This window comes from Bos javanicus, chromosome 5, assembly GCF_032452875.1.
Source record: "Bos javanicus breed banteng chromosome 5, ARS-OSU_banteng_1.0, whole genome shotgun sequence".
Taxonomy (NCBI): domain Eukaryota; kingdom Metazoa; phylum Chordata; class Mammalia; order Artiodactyla; family Bovidae; genus Bos; species Bos javanicus.
This window is the reverse complement of record NC_083872.1, coordinates 76,143,526-76,166,393: the sequence shown is the minus strand read 5'-3', so window position 1 is coordinate 76,166,393 and position 22,868 is coordinate 76,143,526. Positions and strand designations below refer to the sequence as shown.

The following is a 22,868-nucleotide window of genomic DNA, read 5'->3' as shown; positions in this document are numbered from 1 at the left end:
GTCTTGGGTGTCGGTTCCGGGAAGAATCAATTTTAAATCAGCCAATTGAGTTAGTTTGGAAGAGTGGGCTGGCAATGGGGGTGACCAGCTCTGTCCTAGTTTTAGCATTGAAAGTCCTGTGTTCTGGAAACTGCCTCAGGCTGAGCAGGACAGCTGCTTCCCCAGGAGCCGTGCTGGTGAGGAACAGGAACAGGGAATGACTTTCTATGTGAATGTCATGATTTGCATGAGACATGAGTTGCTCAGGGCTGGTGCTGGAATGGCTGATGAACCAGGCCACTCATGGTGGAATGCGAACAAATGGTCATGTGACTCAGTTATAGCCAATGGGATGTAAAGTAGAAGTGTCTAGTGCAACTTTGGGGAAAGATCCTTACCTGGCAGAGGATATCCTTCTTTGCTTCTTCCTCCAACTGCCCAACTGCAGGAATGTGTATGTGATGGATGGAGCTTGTAGAAGAGAGGTATTGGGGATGCCCCAGTAGCAAAACGGCGTGGACTGAGGATTCTGATGTCATCATAGGGCCCCTCCACCAGCCCTCAACAGCCTCCCTCTGACGACTTTTTAAAAATTGTTTATTTTATTTGTCTGTGTCGGGTCTTAGTTGTGGCACGTGGGCTCAGTAGTTGCAGCACATGGGCTTAGTTGCTCCGTGGCATGTGGAATCTTTAGTTCCCTGATCATGTCCCCCACATTGATCAGAAGACCCTCAACCACTGGACCACCTGGGAAGTCCCTGGATGGCTTTTATGTGAAAAAGAAATAAACTTGCTCTCTTACTTTAGGGTCCTGTTACGCTCTTCAATTCTCTTTTGACAGACACAGCTGGACTCAATGCAAACTGGGACATTGTTGCAGAGTGGAAGGGGTGGTGGCCGCAAGGGGGTCTGGGGTGCCACAAGTCAGGGTGATGACGGGGTCCCAGGGTGGACCTGGGCTGCAATGTGGAGTCAGCAGAGGGTCCCTGGGGAGAAGATGGTGCAGAAGTCTGAAGGCTGCTATGAGGCCCTGAAGTTACCTGGGAGCTGGAGCACAGAGGAAGGGGGAGGGAGCATTTGGTAGAGGCCACGGCTGAGGTGGGCACAGGGTCTGGCATCTCCAGAAGAGGCAGCCCTGTGATGGGTGGAAATGTCATGGTCAGAAAGGACACAGGAACCAGAAGAGCCCAAATACACATGCCCCACAGCTCCTGTGAAAGTGGGGTCCCTGGGCAGGAGCCATGGCTCTGTCCATGAGAGCCAAGGGTGCAGGGAAGTTGGTTCACAGTGGGACCCTGAGGACAGTGTGGAAGGCACAGGACAGGGTTTAAGGGGCTTTGTATATTGGGTGCTGGGACGGAAGGAGGATGGCTGGAGGAGGCTGGGTGTAACCCCCAATCTCCTGAGACCAAGGTCTGGGCAGGCCTGAGAGGGCTCTGTCAGGCTCCTGCCATTGGAGAAGTTCCTGGATTCCTCTTCAGGTCGTCTCAGAGAGAATCTGATGTCTCCCGTCAGACAGACAGTGGTTCTAATCCCGGTCCTGCCACATTCTGGTTGGGTGACCAGTTAGCCTCAATTTCCTTGCCTGTAAAATTGGAAGGAAGGCATTAGCTCTGCAGGGAGCATGGAACCAGCTAGGTGGGCATCAGTGTGTACACAGGGGCTGGGGGTGGAGGTGGGGTGCTTGGCATGCTTGCTGACAGCAGCCATGCCTGAGCATGGACAAAGCTGGGTCCACAGTTTCTGCCTTCACCTGCAGATGGATTTTATCTTTCTTTTTTTTAAACTGAAGTGTGGCTCAGACAGTGAAGAACCTGCCTGCAATGCCGGAGATCTGAGTTCGATCCCTGTGTTGGGAAGATCCACTGGAGAAGGGAGTGGCAACCCACTCCAGTATTCTTGCCTGGAGAATTCCATGGGCAGAGGAGCCTGGCGGGCTACAGTCCATGGAGTTGGAAAGAGTTGGACATGACTGAGAGACTAACACTTTCACTTTTCACTTTCATAGCTAATTTGCAATGTTGTTAATTTCTGCTGTATAGTAAACGCAGGTATATACCCATAGACAGTCTTTTTAATATTCTTTTCCATTATGGTTTATTCCAGGGGATTGGATATAGTTCCCTGTAGAGTGCAGTACAGTAGGACCTCGTTATTTATCCATTCTACACGTAAGAGTTTGCAAGTTCTGCCAACCCCAAGCTCCCAGTCCATGCCTCCTCCTCCCCCCTCCCCCTTGGCAACTTTGCGTCTATTCTCTGCGTCTAGGAGTCTGTTTCTGTTTCATAGATAGGTTCATTGTGTCATATTTGAGTCCATACAAGTGATATATGACTTACCACTTCATATTAAGTGATACGTATGAAATACCACATGATATTCCCATGTGGTATTTGTCTTCCTTGGATTTTTCTTTATATGCATGGATTCATGAGTTTGGGGACAGGAAATATATGCATGTGATATAAAAGGGTCTACAGCAAAAAGCAGCCTTCCTCTCCCTTCCTGAGCCAGCTTTCCTGCCTGGGAGAATCTGCATCCCTCGTTTCCTGAGAAGCTTCCAGAACTATTCTAGCCTTAATAAATCTCGGCTGTTATCCTCATCTTTGTGGTGCTCATGTTTGTCACTCTCTCCCGCAGTCAGAAGACTTGCTCTAGGGGAGAGGGGAGATGGGCTTCTTGAGGGCCCACTCCAGGGATCACCAGGTGAGAGACTCACGCCCTCCTGCTGTTCGGTCCTCCTGACATCCCTGCAGGAACACCCACCCCTCATTCTACAGGTGTGGACAGGGAAGCACAGGCAGGCAGGTCACTCAGCTTCCAGGAGCCTCGAATCTGGTCTTGTTCTTCTCGGCCACACTGGCTCCTGCCTCCTGCTCAGAAGGGAGTCGGCCTGATTGTCTCTCAGGGTCTTCAACTCTGTTTTCTCACTTCTCTGCTGACAGAAACTTCTGCAGAACTGCTCTTTTTATTCCCCGTCCTTCTCACCCCATTCCTTGTGGTGAAAGAGATGGCAGCTCACAGGAAAACCTTCCCCGAGGCAGAGAGTTTAGAATCAAGAGACAGCAGAGTTGCTTCTTCTGACACTGGATGGAATGTCACGGGGTCCCTAGGCCTGTGACACTGGAAATAGGTGGACATGCACCTTCCCAAACAGGGGGTCTGTAACTGCTTGGTATTAAAAAAAAGAAAAAGCCTGGAACTGATTCTCTCTGCCAAAGAAAGGAGGAGAAAGGGGATTACAAACCGTGACTGGAGAGGCAGAGGAAGGTTCTAGAATGTTCAATAAGTGGCCATTTGATTGCAATTGTTTGCAAAGGCCCCCCAAATAGTCACCCCTGAAAGCTAAACTGAGTCAGGGGCTTATTGGAAGGCCGGATGAGAAAGGGTGTCTGAGGTAGTTGGGGTGTCTCTTTCCATGGCTGGGGTACACCTAAAGGATCGGGTTTGCGTGAGGCCTGGGTGTTAGTGGACATGTGTGTGACTGGATGAAGGTGTCAGAGGCTTGAGGTGGCCTGTGAGATGGGATGGGGGTGGCATGAGAGGGAAAAGATGGGACCTTGTCCCCATGGGCTCTTGTGTGCAGCGCGGCACCTATTTGAGAGTGAGAGACAGCATGTGTGTGACTGTACACGCGCCCCTGCTGCCGCAACACCCACAGTGGCCCCCCCCCGACCCCCCCATACCCCAGCCGCCCCCAGCGGAGGAGGGAGATCTTTATCTGGCTCCTGGTGCTGCAGGAGTTTCAGGCTTTCTAACCAGTCAGATCTCCCCCGCCTTCCCACCCCCAGGCCTTACCCCCTCCATCCTCTGCACAGGAAGTGGGCTGGCCCTGGGGTTTTAGTCTCTGCCTGCTCGGCCCAGCCGTCTACTACCTGGGCCGAGGGAGCCGGAGCCCGGCCCTGGGGAGATGGCTGCGGTCCCAGCAGCGGAGAGAAGCAGAGAGAGCGCGTCGCAGCTCCATGTCCCAGCCAGGTAAAACCCACCCTGCCCTGGTCCTGCCTGGCCTGGTCCTCAGGTAGCCAAAACCTCCCTCCTGACCCCTGCCACCAGCCAGGGGGCTGGAGGTGAAGGTCACGGGGATTTCTTTCAGCTCTGACTCAGACCCACCAGAAGTTTCTGCCTGATCTGCCATCTCTCAGCCCTTGCCCCCAAGCTTATCTTAGAATCCCCCAGGGATGGGTCAGGCCCTGTTCCCATGGCTCTGGCTTCAGGTTCTAGTCTTTCCCTCCCTTCCAACTCTCCCCGTGGGAGACCAGGAGCTACTCTGGGATGATGGGCTTTCCCAGGCCCTGTGCTGGGTCCCCCAACTGAGAGGAGTGGAGAAGGAGGTTCGAGGCCTGGGAAGGGGAAGGCTGGCTGAGACTGAGATGTGCTAGGTGCCCAGAGAGGGTGTGGGGTGTGGGTGGGAGAGATGTGGCCGGCACCGGGGAGGTGCCCCTGTGTAAAGGGTGCCTCAGGAGGCTGTCGGGTGAGGGAAAAGGAGAGGGACCCCTCTGAAACCGGGCTATGAAGTGGGTGTTCTGGGAGGTTTCTGGGAGCCCTGGGCTGGAGGCCAGACTCCTGAGCTTGAGTTCATCTTTGTTGTCCCTTACTTGTATGTGTGACCCAGCAGGTCAGGAGGGTCTCCAGGTGCCCCCAAAGGGGGCAGGACTCCCTTCAGGTCAGGGTCTCCCTCCACTCCTGGGGGCCGAGGCCTCCCACCTTGAACTGTGTTTGGAACATCTAAGGGTTAGAGCCACCCCCAAGGGTCCCCTTTCTTCCCCCAAAGCCAGCATCCCACACCCAGCTGGGGTGATGCTCCCAAACTTAAACAGCAAGAGGGAGTCCTAGTGTGGGAGATGAGGGGTTGGCCGGAGAAGCCAAGGGGAGATGGAGCCCCTGCTTCAAAGGTCAGGTGGGATGTGACTCGGACTACTGAGGCCCTGCTTCAAACCCTCCCCCAGCCCCTCGGTACCCCACATCCCACGATATTAGCCCTGGCAGAACCTCAGGCTATACTGACTGGGTTCAAATCCCAACTCCAGCCCAAGAGGCTTACAAGGGCCTTAGTTTCCTCATCTGAGAAAAGGAGTCATAACAGTACCTACTCATAGGGTTGCTGTGAGCTTTGAATGAGGTAACATCTGAAAGTGCTAAGGACAGTGCTGGGCAGAGTGAGGGCTGAGCATTAGTCATCATGACCACTAGCATCACGACCACCATCACCATCACCATCATCATTTACTCCATCGCCGTCACCATCGCCATCAACTCCATCATTATCACCATCACTGTCACTGTCATCATTATCCTCCTCTAACTTGACATCAGATAACCTGCGTTAGAGTCCAGTTCCTTGGGCAGCTCTGACAGTCTTGACACCTATCAAATGGGGATAACAACACACATTCCCAGGGCGAGGTGGGGACCTAATGAGTCCCTGAGTGTGCTCGGCTGTGCAGTCATGAAGGAAGGGCAGGGCACAGGTGCGTGGACGTGTGTGAGAATCCAGGATGGAGCCAGCTGGGGACTCAGAGATCCCACTTGCCCTCTCTGAGGCTGGGCCTCATCATTCCTCTGCGAGCTTGAGCAGGTTTCTTAACTGACCCGAGACTCTCTCTCCTCCTCTACAGGAGGGGGCAGCCTCAGAGACAGTTGGGAGCCCTCCTCACCCCATCCTCCTTGCTCTTTGCTCTGTCGGGGTTCCGCTGCACCCTTTTGGCTATGGGTGGTGGGAACTCATTCTCGATGATGCGTCTTCTCCTGCCCGACTCACGTAGGCTGGGGCTGTGGTTTGGCCCTGACCTTCTTGTGATACTGCACACCTTTGCCTCTACCCTTCTCCTCTCACACAGAGGCTCTGTGCCAGATCCTTTCCTGGGCCTAGGGTGACCCTGCTGGTGGAGGTCTATCCCTAGGCAACTCCCTCTGGGGGGCCCCAGGGCCATGATCCACAAAGAGAGGGCACCAGGGGCTTGTTGGAGCTGCTTTGCTGGGCTCCCCAGCTTCTGGGGTCCCAGCCCTGTGCTCTGTGCTATCGTGGGTTGGAGGATCCAAAGAAAGAGGCAAATAGCCCCATCCTAGGAGCGTTGCCCTGAGGAGACAGTGGGCCAGGCAAGGAGGTGCCCCCAGGTACCTCTCTGGGCCCTTCTCCACAACCAGGTCAGATGCTCTCTGCCCCTGCCAGGGTTTGACTCCCCAGGGAGGGGAAGCTGTGGGCCGTACCTCTGGGACAGAGTCTGGGTGGGGCAGAATGATGGGAGGGAATGGGCCTCAGGGTGCAGTCCGCAGTCCGGGGCTGGAAATCCAGCTCTGCTTCTTCTGCGATGTGACCTTGGGTGGGCTTATGGCTTACAGCCTTGGCCTCCTCATCTGAGTAAGGAGAAAATACACACTCCCAGCCCCTGCTGCTGGAAGATTAGATGAGCTGCTGCTGCTGCTGCTAAGTCACTTCAGTTGTGTCTGACTCTGTGCGACCCCATAGATAGCAGCCCACCAGGCTTCCCCGTCCCTGGGATTCTCCAGGCAAGAACACTGGGAGTGGGCCGCTATTTCCTTCTCCAATGCATGAAAGTGAAAAGTGAAAGTGAAGTCGCTCAGTCGTGTCCGACTCTTAGCGACCCCATAGACTGAAGCCTACCAGGCTCCTCCGTCCATGGGATTTTCCAGGCAAGAGTACTGGAGTGGGATGCCATTGCCTTCTCCGTTAGATGAGCTGGTGCACACAAAACCCTAGCACAGCATGAGGGCTTAGTCCCCATCCCCCACCACACTCACCTCCTCTAGAACTGCTATGAGGTATTGTTATGAGGTGATCAGCACAATTTACTGGGCTCCAGGCCGTGTTCCTTGGCTCTGGTTTCACAGCTGCCTCTTAAGAGCTGTGCGACCTTGGGTAATTTGTTTCACCTCTCTGCACCTCAGTTTCTCATCTGAAATGGGAATAATGAATGTATATCCAGTAGATACTCTGATCGCCATGGTTAAAGGTTTAATTAAAATAGAGCCTGGCATAAAGGAACCTCTTGGCAAATGGTTTTGGTGTGGTTAAGGGGGCAGCTGGGTAGAGAGGAGGTGGGTTCTAATTCTAGCTCTGTGCTGGCCTCTCTATGTGGATGTAAGCAGGTCTTTCCTCTTTCTGGGCCTTATTTTCCCCAACTTTTGAACAAAGTTGGACATGCTAGAGAGTCCTTTCAGCAATGACAACATGGGTCCCTGAATCTTGAAAGGAAAGAGCATGTGTGGGGCAGAGGGACGCGCAGGTACAAAATACTTGAGGCTGGCATGGTGGGGAACTGATGGGTGTACCTCGGGAGGGCAGAGCCCAGCCTGTCTCTTGGGTGGGGGAGGAGGTGGCTGGCTGCTCACTCGTGCTCTCTCCCCTTCTTCCTCCATCCAGGGCTCCCTTCCCCAGCCCCCGCCCGTGGATGTGATGGCGGCTCCGGCTCTGTCCTGCTGTCTGTCCCTCCTCGTCCTCCTCTTGCTGCTGGCCATCCCTCAGACATCTACAGCAGTGAACGGTGAGGACCCTGGCATCTGGAGAGCTGGACTTTCCCTCAGGAGGGAGGCTGAGGCCCTTTTAGAACTTGTTCTGAGACCCCTTCTTGGCAGAAGCCCCATCAGCAGGGGCAGGAGGTGGGGGAGGGGGCCAATGGGACCAGAGACAGGGTATCTACCTTCTCCCTCGACCATCCTGTCTACACTGTATCCACGGGCCTCTCCGAAACCCTGGAAGACAATGTCTTCTTGTCCCTGCCCTGCCTCGACCAGTCTGGGGGTCCTTGCAGGCTGTGGGACTCAGTTTTGTCCTCTCTAAAGCGGACCCACTAACCCTTTCTCTGCCCACCAGGACTGAGCATCTCCTCACCTGGTAGGAACAGGAGTGGCGGGGGAACCCTTGAAGGCCATGGGTGCCCTACAGCCAGCCCCACACGCCACATCTTCACGGCATATGCTTCCAACATCACATGCTTCTATAACTCGAGAGCCAACGTCTCCTGCATCTGGAGCCATGATGAGGGCCTGCGGGCCACCACCTGCTGCTTGCACAGCCGTCAGCCTCAGAGGTGCGTGTAGGGTTGACGGGCAAATGTACAGAATTGCAGGGTGCTGAGATCTTGTCATCCTGACTTTTAGACTCTTGAAATCTTACTAACAGCTCTCAGACTCCAAGAACTCTGCACTTTGAGAATTTTGGCCTAAAAAGACCCACAACTGCTGGTGCCACAGGAGTCTGGAAGAACTGGGGGGTCAGATATTTAGGATCCTGGAGCGTCAGATATTTAGGATCCTGGAGCCTGAGTCACAGTGGGGTGTGCGGTCCAGGCTGCAGTAGCAGGGCTGGGCATGAGCCAGACTAGGTAGTTTGGGGACACTGGGCCACTCGCCTGATATGCTGAGGATGGACTCGATGTTAGAGGCAAGGAGGACCAAATGGGATTCCCCAAAGTTTTTGAATAACCTGGGATTTTGTGAGATGTCTAGGGCAGCTGTGGGGACAGGGGACTGGGGAAAGGCTGGGGGAACGAACTTGCCGGCTGGGAAGGAACCAGTGAAGGGTCACTGATCCAAACATCCTGCTGGTGGCAGCCAGCAGGGCGGCTTTGACCTTGGCTCCCAGGTGGGTGGTGATTCTAAGGGGCTCTGGAGGGCCTGTCAAGGATTGTGTGCACCCTATGGGGAGAATTTGGAGGGCTTTAGGTGGAAAAGGCCGTGTGCCCTGAACGGATTTGTTTCTGGGTCACTTTAGCTGCCCTGGGGCTTGACTGAGATGAGGAGGAAGGGAGAGATGCTCACAAAGGGAAGCAGGGCAGGTGGGGTTGGCATAAAGCCCGGGCTTAGGACAGTAATGCTGCATGGGCACCCTCCTGAGGCCAGCTCTGAGGGGGTCCCTCTTTTTCTTCAAAGAGAGCTGCTTTTTCCTACAAAACAGTGGAACCACACCTGTGAGCTGCAGCCAGTGAGGCCAGGATCCTGGGCATGCAACCTGGTCCTGGGACATTCTCCAGAAGTGAGTAGCCAGAGCTGGGAGGGGCAGCTGGGGCGGGGGGAGGTGCAGAGGAGCATCTTTCTGGTGGAGGTGCCAGCACACCCAGTGGTCAGGGGCTGCGGCAGAGTGGGCTTCCTGGGCTGGGGAGGCAGGAGGAAGGAGGCAGCATCCAGGGAGAGCAGATGACTGACCCAGGGGCGGAGGGATCCAAGGTTATTGAGGTGTCAGCCACTCAGCTCTGCTCTTGCCTACTGTCTGCTTTTAAAAATTAAGGTTCATTGGCACAAAGCCACACCCATTTGCTCTCTTATTTTTTTACGGCTGATTTTGCAGGACAGCAACAATGGCAACACTGAATAGTCGTGACAGAGATCACATGACCTGCAGCGTCAAAAATATTAACTATCTGACCCTTTTCATAAAGTTTGCTGAGCCGTGCCTTAGATGGAGGATCTCAGGGAAAGGGTCCAGCTTATTACAGCTGCGGTTTCCCCTGCCATCCACATCCCAGCAGCCTCTCCGTCCCCATACCAGCTACTGGCAGTTACATCCCCAGCCTCCTTCCCTTGCAGGCTCAGAAACTGACCGTAGTGGATGTCATGAAATTGACGGTGATGTGCTCTGAAGGCGGGAAGTGGAGGAGGATGATGACCCAGGATATCAAGCCCTTTGATTACAGTGAGTGAGGACTCCAGGTAGAGCTGGTGTGGGTGGGCAGCCACCTCCCTCCCTGTCTCCCTCTCTAGTTTCTACTCTCTCCCCATCAACTTCCACATCCCCATCTGAGCAACTCACTGCCCACTGAACTTGGGATGAAGTCCCGGACACTTACCCTAGTGTTCAAGGTCACTTGGCCTGGCTTCCTTCTCCAGATGCCTCCTCTTGTGGCTTATATACCTGCCACACCAAGGGCCAGCTCTCCAGGCTCAACTTGCCCTTCCATGCCTCTAAATACTCACACACCATGGACCCACTGCTTGAAAGGCTCTTGTCACCCCAAAAATTGCCACTCACGCTTCAAGTTCAGTGAGGAGTCACCTCCTCCAGGAGGCCTTCCCAGACTCCTGGGGCCCTTGGTACCTCCTCTTTCAGGGTGGTTTATGTCCTGGGTCTTTTCTGCCTGATAATGGGTCTGTCTCCCTCATTGGGGCTGTGAGTTTCCTGAGGGCAGAGCTTCTGCCATCCTTACATCTCTGTTCTGAATACTCAGCATCAGGGCTGATCTGGGTGGTGCTGGGGGAAGGTTGGTGAATGACTAAGTGGCTTCCCCCACCTCTAGCCTATCCCCCCTTCCATCTCCAACCTTGGAGGTCATCTCTAGGAAAGAGATGGGAACATAGAGTGAGATCCAGGGTTCTAAAAACAACCCTACTTTAACTGAGTGTAATCTGACTGGCAGGTCATTTAACATGTCTGAGCCTCACTTTCCTCACCTGTAAAGTGGGGATAACCAGTTACCTGCTGACTATAGTTGCTGTAGGGCTTCTGTGATGGCTCAGAGGTAAGGAATCCATCTGCAATGCAGCAGACGTGGGTTTGATTCCTGGATCAGGAAAATCCCCTGGAAAAGGAGATGGCAATTCACTCCAGTACTCTCACCTGGGGCATTCCACTGACAGAGGAACCTGGTGGGCTACAGTCCTTGGGGTCGAAAAGAGACACGACTTAGCGACTAAAGAACAACCACAACACCATGGTTGCTTAGGAATTTATAAGCCAAGACACAGAAATATCACAATAAACATTTGCTTATTTTTATTTGTGGAGTTCTATAGAATCTCAGAAGTATAAAAATTTAGATCAATTGAACTTCAGAATCATACAGTCTTAGTATCATACAAGATTGCTGAAGTAGAATTAAATTAAATAAATGAGATGATCCAGGTAAATCTGAGTGCAGAGAAAGGCTGCCTTGATTCATTCATTCTGCAGATATCTAATCAAGTGCCCACCACTTGCTGGGTAACATTCCAGGCACCAAGGATACTCCAGAGACCAAGTCCTTGCCCTCAGAGAGCTCAGTCTGGTGGGGCAGACAGAAAACGAATAAAGAATCAGAAGTAGATATTTAATATATCAGATGATGATAAGTACTAGGGAGAAAAATGAAACAAGCGACGGGGACAGAGAGTGGTGGGTGGTTGGGATAAGCGTCTCTGAATGGTGATATTTGAGCAGGGACATGCCGATCCCTGGGAAAAGAGAGCACCAGGAGGGAGGAACAGCAGGTACAAAGGTGGAGGTGGGAGCTCGGCATGTGGCATCCCCCAAGCTTGTTCTCTCTGCCTTTGTCTCTCTCCTGTCTCCAGTTCGTCTGGTTCCACCCCACTCACTCCAGGTCGTCCGCATAGAGACCCATAGGTGCAACATAACCTGGACCGTCTCCCAGGTATCCCACTACATCCAAAACGACGTGGAGTTTGAGGCCCGGTTAAGGTACGCCGACCACAGCTGGGAGGTGAGTGCCTGGCTCCGTCGCACCTGCCCTGACTCCTCCCTGTCCTGGTCACCCTATCCATCCTTCATCTCAGCAAAGCTACAGAAGCCTCTAATCAAACCCTGCTGCTCCTTGGAACTGCCCCCGCACACCATCCCTCTGATGTCCCCTGACACCCCAGGGGTCCTGCCAGTGGCAATTTCTAGGCAAGATTTACAAAGCTAAGAGGCAGCAGACTCCCCCTCTGAAGATTTCAGAGGCCCTGGGCAGCCACCGTGCCCTCTTCAAATCCAGTGTGGTCTAAGCCACGGAGGTTGATCACTTATTCATTCACTTACCCATTCCTTTATTCGCTCATTCACTCAACAAACATTCCCTGAGTACCTACTATGTGCTGGATGCTGGGGAGAGAATGAAGGGAGAGTCTGACAAGCTGCCTCTGAAGAAACTCACATGGGGGATAGGAACCAACTCTGCGATGTTTTTACATACTTTCATGAAATTTCCAGAGAAGGTAATGGCACCCCACTCCAGTACTTTTGCCTGGAAAATCCCATGGATGGAGGAGCCTGGTAGGCTGCAGTCCATGGGGTCGCGAAGAGTTGGACACGACTGAGCAACTTCACTTTCACTTTTCACTTTCATGCATTGGAGAAGGAAATGGCAACCCACTCCAGTGTTCTTATCTGGAGAATCCCAGGGACGGGGAGCCTGATGGGCTGCCATCTATGGGGTCGCACAGAGTCGGACACGACTGAAGAGACTTAGCAGCAGCAGCAGCGTGAAATTTCATTGTGATAACACAGTTGAGAAGGCCTGGGCCAGCTCCTTCAGACTCATGTGACCAGGCCTTTCTGAGATCTGGGGCTCAAGTAGGAGCTGATTATTTGAGGATCTGTGGAGGGTCTTCCAGGCAGAGGAAAAAACCATTGCACAGGCAAGACACAGCCTGTGTGTCTGGCGTACTGAAGAAAAAAGCAAAAAGGGTGACTCCAAGCAGGGAGAGGTCTATGGGAAACCCCTCTTTATGGCTGAGTGGAGAAGAGACTGCTGCAGAGCACAGGGGTGCGGGGCGCAGGGAAGGAGGGAGACCTTGGACGGGGCTCAGAGGTCATGGGAGCTCAGACCTGCAGGAGGAAGGAGTGGAGGGAAGTGGGAAGGGTCCAGAATAGGTTCTGGAGGTGGAGCCAGCTGATTGACAGGTGGCTTTGGATACTGGAGTAGAGAGAGGGGGAGGAGTTCAGGAAGACCCTGATTCCTGGGGCCCCTGCAAGTGGCTAGTTGGGGAGCCTTTCTGTAGGAGGGGGGACAGTGCAGGGTGGATGGCTGGAAGGCATAAAGGAAGGCACTGCTTTGCTCATACTCTCAGCCAGCCCTGCCACAGGAAGTGAGGGGGCAGTGCAGACCCCTCTGGTCTGACAGCCCTGTCTCTGCCCCAGGACGCCCGGCTACTGACCCTCAGGCAGAACCAGCAATGGATCTCCCTGGAGAATCTCGCTCCAGGCATGGAATATGAGCTTCAGGTGCGGGCCAAGCCCCGGCTAGGCAGCCACGAGGTTTGGAGCCACTGGAGCCAGCCCCTGGCCTTCAGGACGGTCCCTGCAGGTACTGATGGGGAGCGGAGGTGGGGATGAAGCCTGGGAAGGAGGCAGGGACTGGTGGGGCAGTCTTGGGGTATGTGTACAACACCCATTGATCATCTTTAGCTCACTGGATGGGACCTGTAGGGTGGGAAATGTGGGCAAGTTTTGCAGATGGGAACAGGGATTTGATGTTGGGGTGGGACTTCTCAGAGGCCTTGTGAATTAGTGCGGAGGCTCTTTCCTTTTTCTCCACCATTTAACCTCAGGCTTTTGGTTTCTGCCAAGGTCTGGGGTGGGCTGTTTTCACCTGTTAGCCTATGTCTTCGTCTGTGCAGTGGGTCCCATGGTACCACGGCAGGGCCGCTGTGATGAAGGCATGCAATGCCCCATGTCGGCCAGGTACACAGCAGCTCTGCTGGGCCAGCTGGGACCCTACAAAGGCCTTGGGTCAGTGGTCATCCTGTCCCTCAGCACCACGTTATGGGTGGGGGATGCTGGAGTGGCTCGGGGCAGGGCACTCTTCTTTAACCCTTCCCCTTCTCCTTTTCCTACTCCCTGGGCAGAAACCAAGAAGAAGATCCCACCTCTCCCTTGGTTGAACCACATCTTCTTGGGCGTTGGCAGTTTCTTTGGTCTTGTCGTCTTGGTTTACTTTCTGGGCAGCTTCCGGTGCATCAGGCTATGGTAAGGAGAATGCTCCCTTCCCCGTCTTTCACGTCTCGGTATGACATCCCCCATGGCCAGGTCAGCTTCTGGGCTGAGCCCCGTGTTCTGACACTCCAATGCTCCCTCTGCCATCCCAAGGGTCCTCCCTGCCTAACATCTGGCCTTTCCTCCCAAAGAGGGAGGCCCAAGGGACCAGCCCAAGAGGAGAGGCACAGGGAGAACCCCATGGGAGCTCTGCCCCGAGCATTAGGCTCAGGAGTTGAGTATGTATTTGTATACAAGCCAGCTGCCTGTGGTGGGGGATGGAGTGTCATTATGGGTCTGACCATTCATTTGTTCTTTCCTTTATTTCCGAGTCCCAGCTTAGAACCAGGTATGGTGCTGAGTGCTGGGAACGTAAGCACAGCCACAGGCATGGCGTCACATTTTCATGGACTCACTGTCCCATGGGGGATGGCAGATATTTATCATGCAGGGTTATAATGACATGAGATTAGGGTGGTGAAGGAAAGAAGGTGCTAGATGTACTAGAAGAAGACAGCAGGAAGGGCAGCCTCAGCTCAGGGGTGACCAGGGTAAGCATCCCCGAGGAGGTGATGACGGCCTTGAAATCTGGAAGAGGAGCAAACCAGGCAGGGAAGGGTCAGGAGCTCGTCCATCCCAGGCAGAGGAAAAGCTTGCGCAAAGACCTTGGGTGGGAACAAGGGAGGAGCATTCCAGGAACAGAGAGTATAGGAAAGTGGGTGTGGTCAGAGACCAGAAGGAAGTCTGCGATCTGAGCCTGGACTTCTGGGCAGCAGCAGGGTTTCCTGGGGTCTTGAGGCATACATCTTGAAGTGGATGCACACAGACACTGGGGCACTCAGCTTGGCAAGCAGTGCATGGGCTGGTATTCAGCTTCCAGTCACCATCGGTCCTCCCCCTTAAAAAAAAAAAAAAAACCCAGGCACCCTTGGGCAATGCACACCTTGTACCACTGTCCACGGCAACCTTGACTAGGAGGCCCACAGTCTGGCCTCTCTCCTACCCACCTCCTCGTGGTTCACTCTGCTCCGGTCTTCTCTGTGGTCTCCCACCCCCACGTCCTTCTGCTCTTTGTCTCCACAAAACAAACGGTATTCTTGCACACTTGGTTTATTGACTGGCTCCCCATTAGAATGTCAGCTCCTTAAGAGCAGGGACCTCCTCTGTTGATTCTTCTTATGTTCCCAGCGCCCAGGACAATACCCTCCCTTACTGGGCATGCAATCAACATTGACAAAATAATGTGTGTGGTGAGGATCTGTGCCCTGCGCTCAGAGCTGCGGGACTGATGGCAGGGCACTGTGGGCCCCTTTCCCTTCTCACCCTTCTTCCCTCCCTCCTCTCCCCTCTGTAGGCTGAAGAATGTTCTCAAGTGTCACATCCCAGACCCCTCGGAGTTTTTTTCCCAACTGAGCTCTGAGCATGGAGGAGATTTCCAGGTAGGAGTCTGGCGGAGGAGGACAGGGCAGGCATTTGACGCAGGCTGGCCAGAGGGTGGGCTAGGGTGTGGACAGGGTGGGGAGGAGGTGCAGAACAGTGGGTTTTGCACTTTGGGTGAAGAAATGTAAAGTCAGTTGCCTCGTGGGTATGTGTGTGCACAGTCGTGTTGGACTCTTTGCAACCCCATGGACTGTAGCCACCCTGGCTCCTCCGTCCGTGGGATTCTCCAGGCAAGAATACTGGAGTGGGTGGCCATGAACTCCTCCAGGGGATCTTCCTGACCCAGGGATCAAACCCAAGTCTCTTGCATCTCCTGCACTGGCAGGCAGATTCTTTAACAACTTCACTACCTGGGAAGCCCTGGACCCCTTTCCCCAGTTCTGGCACCAGTGTTCTCAGGCTGAATGGCAGCGTCCATCTGAGTGAGCCAGCCTACCTGGGCTCTAATTCTGGCTCCACCACTTCCTGGCTGTGTGGCCTGGGGCAAGTTATAGAACCTGTGTGTCAGTTTCCTCACCTGTAAAATGGGTGGGTGGGTAAGGTGAGATAATGTTAATATGCTTACAATCCCAAGGACATAGCCCAGCACACAGTTAATGCTCACAAAACCCTCACTGGAATTACCCGCACTGGGCTGCTGTTGGAGCAGGATTCACCAGGTCCAAGTTCTCAACCCTCTCTCTTGCAGATCTGCTCTGAGGGGCTAGTGCTTTCGCTGCTCTTGAAAAATCCTCCCAGCCAGCCTCCATGTTTTATCACAGACACTAGCAAGGCCTTTTGGCATTTCTAGTTACAAAACAGATTCATTTAAAAAGTGCACCCCTGTATGTCGGAACGCTCTGAATGCCATGCAGAGTTCAGTTGTCTCCCTCAGCCCACACATGCTTCAGGAAGCTTCCAGTGGGGAGGCGGGTGTGGTGGGCCAATTATACCACCCCACCCCATACTCTAGGCTCTCTGGATTGGTGTTGGTGGAGCGGGGTGAGGCGGGAGTGGACAGAGGTTGAGAGAAATGCCCAGAGGCTGGAAAGCCATGCTGGAGCAGGCCTGTCACAAGCTGGCTTTGGCGTTCTCTATCGGGGCTGATCAGGGCCCCTTCTGGAAGTCTCTGGAAAACTCCCAGGTCTGGGCACATCTTGCCTGCAGTGCTCTTTATGTGGGGTTATGCTGCTGCTGCTGCTGCTGAGTCGCTTCAGTCACGTCCGACTCTGTGCGACCCCATAGACGGCAGCCCACCGAGCTCCCCCATCCCTGGGATTCTCCAGGCAAGAACACTGGAGTGGGTTGCCATTTCCTTCTCCAATGCAGGAAAGTGAAAAGTGAAAGGGAAGTCGCTCAGTCGTGTCCAACCCTCAGCGACCCCATCTCCTTAAAACTCTTCCTTTAGCCTGAAAGGTAGTGATCTCCCCACCAACAAAGGTATTCAAGCCAGCCTTGGCTGACTATGTGTTGGTCACATGGCAGAAGGGATTCCTGGTGGGACGCTGGACTAGATGCAGCCTCAGACCTCTTCCAGCTTGAGGTCCTTCTGAGTCAATGGGCTTGGGACATTTTGAGGCAGGACTGGGGTCCTTTCTAGAGAGCTGCATCTTCCCATGAGATCAACCCCAGGTCGAAATGCCTGGCCCAGTCCTTCTGTGTGTGGTGGGGGGTATCCTGAAAAGGCCCTGGGGATGCAGATGTGACTCGGGGCGACAGACAGCCGAGAGGGACCCCACCCTCTCCTCTGCATCTGGGTGACAGGCCAGCTCCTCTCTGTCTCTCTGCCCCAGAACCCCAAGCTCCAAGACCCCAGGGCCCACTGCCTGTGGGACCTAGGAATGCATGTGCCATTGTGTGTGATAAGGATGAATTTCTTCCAGTGTCGCACCACAATCCCCCCTCCCCTACCCACGTCCACTTCAAGGCATTGTGGATGGAAGCCCAGGCCCCGAAAATGGCTGACCACACAGCTCTGAGGCCCAGCACACCAGCGCAGGCCACAGGGCTGCCCTTTTCTTCTGGCCACTGCTCAGCACTGCTGCCTGGCCCTGCCTTCCACTGCCTCTTGGAGTGTTGGAGCCCCACCCGGCCTGGCTCTTGCCCTCTCTCCAGCGCCTCTGTCCTTTGCCATCCTTAGTTGGCCATCACTGTCCTTCTTTCTTGGCCTTTTCTCCTGTAACACGAACACCTGGTTTGGGGAAGAGGGTAGATGTTGTCGAGTGGTTCAGTCATTAATTCACCTGCAATATATCAACTGGGCCTCTGATCCCCACGCTGGGCACAAGGGTGCAGGGGGACCCGTCACACCTGGCCCCTGTGCTCAGGGGACCACAGTCCAGCTGCAGAGGGCTCCCAGGACAGAAGGTGTTGGGGTTCTCAAGTGCACCCTCCTGAAGCCCCATCACCCTGTCCTCAGGGGGGTACTGTCCCCTACATCTCTGCTGGGCATGTGCATGTTACCTGTGCCAGGAGTTTCCATCTTCATTTTCTTCTTTAACATCTCTTTGCCGGGCCAGAGTGAGGCAGTCAGGAAGGAGGCAGCTAACTATTACAGAACTGAGGCTCAAGAGGTGCAGTCACCTGCCCAGGGTCACACAGCTCATGAGTGCCAGGGCCAGGGCTGGAATTGGGTCTCCTTGCTCCTTGCCAGGGCTCTCCACACTCCAGAGCAACTGAGAAGTGCTTGCCTCTGATGGGTGCTTGCCTCTCTCAGTGGGTGGAGGGTGTGGGAGGCATGGGGCAGGACCATTAGTTCCCCGCTGGAGATGGTTCCATGGCAGTGTGAGTGGGGAACCTGAAGCCCAGCTTTTCTACCTGCTGGCTGAGTGATCAGGGCCAGGACATAGGCTCTCTCTGGGCATTCGTATGGTGGTCGTGATGTACTCTCAGGGCTCTTTCTGCTTTGGCAGTGGTTGGTTGGTTGGTTCACACACTCACACTGGTCCCCACGAGTCAGTCTGAGGATTCCACCTGTTGCTATGTCCCTGGGACCTGGAGCAGCACTAGGTTCCCAATACTGCTGCTGCTGCTGCTGCTGCTGCTGCTAAATCACTTCAGTCGTGTCCGACTCTGTGTGATCCCAGAGATGGCAGCCCACCAGGCTCCCCCATCCCTGGGATTCTCCAGACAAGAACACTAGAGTGGGTTGCCATTTCCTTCTCCAATGCATGAAAGTGAAAGTGAAGCTGCTCAGTCGTGTCCGACTCTTAGCAACCCCATGGACTGCAGCCTACCAGACACCTCTGTCCATGGGATTTTCCAGGCAACAGCATATACTAGCTGCTCAATAAGCAGTCAGGTATTGACCCAACACATCCCCTGGGCCCCTGAGGCTGGGAAGCAGGCACACCCACTGATGTGGAACATTCCCCAAACCAATGGGCAGAGTTTGTGTGTGTGTGCATGTGTGTGCTTTTGGGAGGTAGGGCAGCAGGGGTGGGGATGGGCTGGGGGTGGGTTTGCAGTCAGGGAGGGCTTCCCGGAGGCGGCAGCCCCGAGTCTACTGCTAAAGAAGGAGGAGTTAGGGGTTATTGCTGAGTTTGGAAGAGACGGCCCCCTCATCCTCCCACTGTCCTTTCTCTTCACAGAAGTGGCTCTCTTCACCCTTCCCCTCGTCCTCCTTCAGCCGCAGTGGCCTGGACCCTGAGATCTCCCCACTGGAGGTGTTGGACAGGGACGCCAAGGCCACACAGCTGCTCCTGCTGCAGCAGGACAAGGGCTCGTCATCCTCAGCTGAGACCAGCGGCCACTCGGTGACCAGCTGCTTCACCAACCAAGGCTACTTCTTCTTCCACCTCCCAGATGCCCTGGAGATTGAGGCCTGCCAGGTGTACTTCGCTTACGACCCCTGCACAGAGGAGCTTGATGACGGTGGGCCCAGGGCCCCCGAGGGAGCTCTCCTTCCACCCCTGCCGACTCCACCAGGGGATGACGATGCCTACTGCACCTTCCCCCCCGGGGAAGACCTGCTACTCTTCTCTCCGAGTCTCCTCAGTGGCCCAGGTCCCCCGAACACTGCCCAGTGGGGCACTGGGGCTGGTGAAGAGAGGCTGGCCTCCAGCCCACAGGAGGGAGTCCCTGGAGACTGGACCCCCCAGCCCCTGAGGCCTCCTGCTCTGGAAGCCCCTGACCTGGTGGATCTGCAGTCATCCCCAGAGCATGAGCTGGGAGAAGCAAGAGAGAGGGTACCTGGTCCCAGTCCAAGGGAGGGGACCAGCTTCCCCTGGGCCAGCCCTCCTGGGCAAGGCCAAGTCAGGGCCCCCACTGTCTGCCTGACCCTGAACACTGATGCCTACTTATCCCTCCAAGAGCTCCAGGATCAGGACCCAGCTTACTTGGTATAGACAGACAGGCAGAGCTGGGAGGCAGGTGGCCGTCCACTGCTGCGCCAGGCCTGCTTTAGGACTCTCTGTCCATGAAGCTTTTCCCCTGCTGAGACACGGTGTCCAGAAGCCTCTGGACATCCCTGCCCAGAGGGCCTCACCCAGCCCTGCACACTCAGCTGTTGATTTCCAAACCTCAGTTGCTGCTCCCTGGTCCTACGGCCCAAGCCAAGAACTTTGGGGGTGGGGTCCTTTGACTCCCCCATTCCCTCATTCGTCGTGGAGTCCTATGGGTTTTACCTCTGAACCATTTCTCCTCTCCAGACCTGCAGCTACTTTTCAGGGAGAGTTTGTGGTTCTCTAGCGGTCTTTGCCCTGGCTTACTCACTGGGCTTCCTGCCTGGATCACACCCTTCCCACCCACCCCACCACAGGACAATCAGCGGACTCTTTCCAAAACATAAATGGAGCTATGCCGCTCCTCCTGGAGAAGGAAATGGCAACCCACTCCATTATTCTTGCCTGGAAAATCCCATGGACAGGGGAGCCTGGTGGGCTACAGTCCATGAGATTGCAAAGAGTTGGGCACAACAGAGTGAATGAGCATACATGAGCTGCTCCTGGTTTAAAATCCCGCCATGGCTCACCACTGCCCTCAGTACAACTTCTTGGCCTACCCGTTGGTCCTCCAGCATCATGCTGGGACATTCCCATCTAGAACCCTCCCAACAGTCCTACTCAAAGACCCTGATGCTGGGAAAGATTGAAGGCAGGAGGAGAAGGGGACAACAGAGGATGAGATGGTGGGATGGCATCACTGACTCAATGGACGTGAGTTTGAGCAAACTCCTGGAGATAGTGAAGGACAGAGGACTCTGGCATACTGCAGTCCATGGGGTCTCAGGAGTCGGACATGACTGAGCGACTGAACAACAACAGTCCTACAGAGCCATTTGGAACTTCTTCATTTCCCCACACCTTTGTACGTGTGATTTCCTGTTCCTGGGGGGCCATCTCCTCCCTCATCTGGGTGACAAACCCCCCTTATCCTTCAGGTGGCAGTTCTGCTTCCCTTGCAGAGAAGCACTGCCTCCTTTCATGTGCCCAAACTCGAGATTCAGTGCTGGAGGGACAGGCTCTCAGGGACACAGGGTGGCGGGACAAAGTGTCTCTGTCACATCCCCTTTGGGATCTCTCGTGACCTCGGAATGCTTGCCTACAGCTGTGGCCCGTTTGTGCACAAATGCCCAGCAAAGTGGACGCTGGCTGGATCTTTCCACAATGGCAAGCTGCTGGAAAGTAAACCCCCCCAAGTGGCGGGTCCTGATGCTGTCGTAGGAGGCCTCCCTCAGGCCCCTCTTACTCCATCCTCCACTGGAGGGGGTCTTTTCTGCAGCTCAAAGGCTGGCACACTGCCTCCAGATGGCAGTTCCATTCCCTGCCCTTGATAGAGTGGACTTTACATCCTATCATAGTCCCTGAGTGAATTAATAAACTATCTGGCATCTCCATGCCTGGTCTCCTTGTGCCCTTGCTGTCTTCATGCAGGGTGGATATCATCGACCTCTCAGGGGCACCCCTGGCACTTTGACGTTTCTGAGGTCAAGCCTTGGAGAGGCAGGCAGTCCATATCCACTAGGTTCTGGCATGCCCGCCCCAGCAAGAGGCTCATCCCTTCACATGGCAGTCCTGCCCCATCACACACAGCGAGCCTCTTCCTTCTCGATGCTCCCACCACCCGTCCACTTCTCGTCCTTCTATCCCTGACATTGATCACACTTGTGATGACAAAAATTCTCCCGGAGGTGAGGGCCACAAGCGGTTCCCGCTAATCAGCCAAGGTACGAAAGAGCACAGTGCCTACATTTATAGGCCCTGCTTTCAACTGATTGGGCACCTGACACAAGCCCATCCATTAGTTCATCAGCAGCCTATGAGGTGACTGAGAACAGAAGCTCTGACCAATCAGAAAGGCCGGACCTGAATTGGCCAATCAGGTTTCTCTCAGTCGGGTATTTGAATACAGAGCAGGCGAGGAGCCCCTGGGAGCAGGTGCCACGTGAACAAGGACTGGAGGGACCAAAAAGCCTAGAGGGGAGTTAGCAGAGGGTGTCTGGGCTCCTAGTACGGATGCACCTGCTCCACAGAGGACTGCTGCCTTCACTCAGGATTCCTGTTGCTTTTATGTCCAAAGTAAACTCCCCTTTTCCTGAGGACGTCGGAATCTTGGATACTTACCACAAAATAGCTTAATTACCTTCCTGTTTCTCTTCCTGCCTCTTGTCTCACAATGCTGTGTGTTCTGGACCATGAGTCATCTCAGTCCTGAGGAGAGCACCAGTCCCAGACTCAGTGCCTGCACCTGTGCTGTGTGTCCTGGGGCAAACTAGGAAATCTCTCTGCGAGTGATTTTCAACTTTGCAAAATTCTCCACAGGTTACATTTCTCAGGGCTTGATCATTGTGTGAGGTGTGTGTATATATATATATATATATATATATATCTCACACATGTGTATATATGTATATATCTTAATTATCTGTGTATATCATGTTTGTTACTGTTTACTTGGTATTTTTCTTTAAATCAGTTCAATTTTTGTTTAAATAGTTTTATTTAACGAAAAATCTTTATGTTGATTCTGTAAATAGAAAAACCAATATTCAGTATAAATAAAAGGCAATAGCACAAAGTAAATATGGTAAAACAGAATGTTTCAATTTATTGCCTGCTGAAAATCTGCTCTCTTATTGTAAAGGGGAGATAAACAAGTGTTGGGAAGCAGATGAAGGCATATGAAAACCAAACAGAGACTTCTTTCTTGAGAAAATGCAGAAGGATTATAAATAGAATGTATTTTTCACTAAAAGGAATCATATTTATCTTATTCTGTGTCCAGGCACCATTTGACATGGTCTTATGGGAAAATATTCCACTTGAATATGTAAGTGAAAATTGCTCAGTTGTGTCCAACTCTTTGCAACCCCATGGACTGTAGTCCATAGAATTCTCCAGGCCAGAATACTGGAGTGAGTAGCTGTCCCCTTCTCCAGGGGATCTTCCAACCCAGCAATCGAACCCAGATCTCTTGAAAATATAATTTTATTTTTTTCAGTATCCTTGATTCTGAAAAGTTGGCCCGGATCATGAATAGCAATGTTTGGCATTCATTAAGCTGCACTCAGGGCAGACATTGCTAATCAACCATATCAATAGTACTGGTGCTTGGCAGACACTGCTAGCTGACCACAGTCCTCCTTTCTCTGGTGCTTGGACACAGTCTTAGATTCTGTAGGGAGGTCCCAATTGATCATAGCTGGCACCTGGCGGTAGCTCTAGACCAGATAACTCCTCAGGTTTCCTCCACAACAGAAGTTATTGCTCTCGACTCCAATTTTCTTGGCAGGTAAAACTGAGGCTGAGATGATGGAGACAGGAAAGCTGAGAAGGGCTTATGAGCAGGC

The 22,868-nt window shown here is 53.7% G+C and overlaps 1 protein-coding gene across 1 annotated transcript; it reads left to right on the top strand.

Annotated features, from left to right (window-relative positions):
* The first annotated feature begins 3,821 nt into the window (after window positions 1–3,821).
* IL2RB (interleukin 2 receptor subunit beta) lies at window positions 3,822–20,915 on the top strand. Its single transcript, XM_061417392.1, has 10 exons — window positions 3,822–3,954; window positions 7,361–7,481; window positions 7,811–8,027; window positions 8,869–8,971; window positions 9,523–9,628; window positions 11,260–11,408; window positions 12,827–12,992; window positions 13,534–13,654; window positions 15,015–15,099; window positions 18,670–20,915. Exons 2-10 carry the CDS (start codon window positions 7,394–7,396, stop codon window positions 19,423–19,425), a joined length of 1,791 nt encoding a protein of 596 aa, XP_061273376.1. The 5' UTR covers window positions 3,822–3,954; window positions 7,361–7,393; the 3' UTR covers window positions 19,426–20,915.
* Window positions 20,916–22,868: the final 1,953 nt, after the last annotated feature.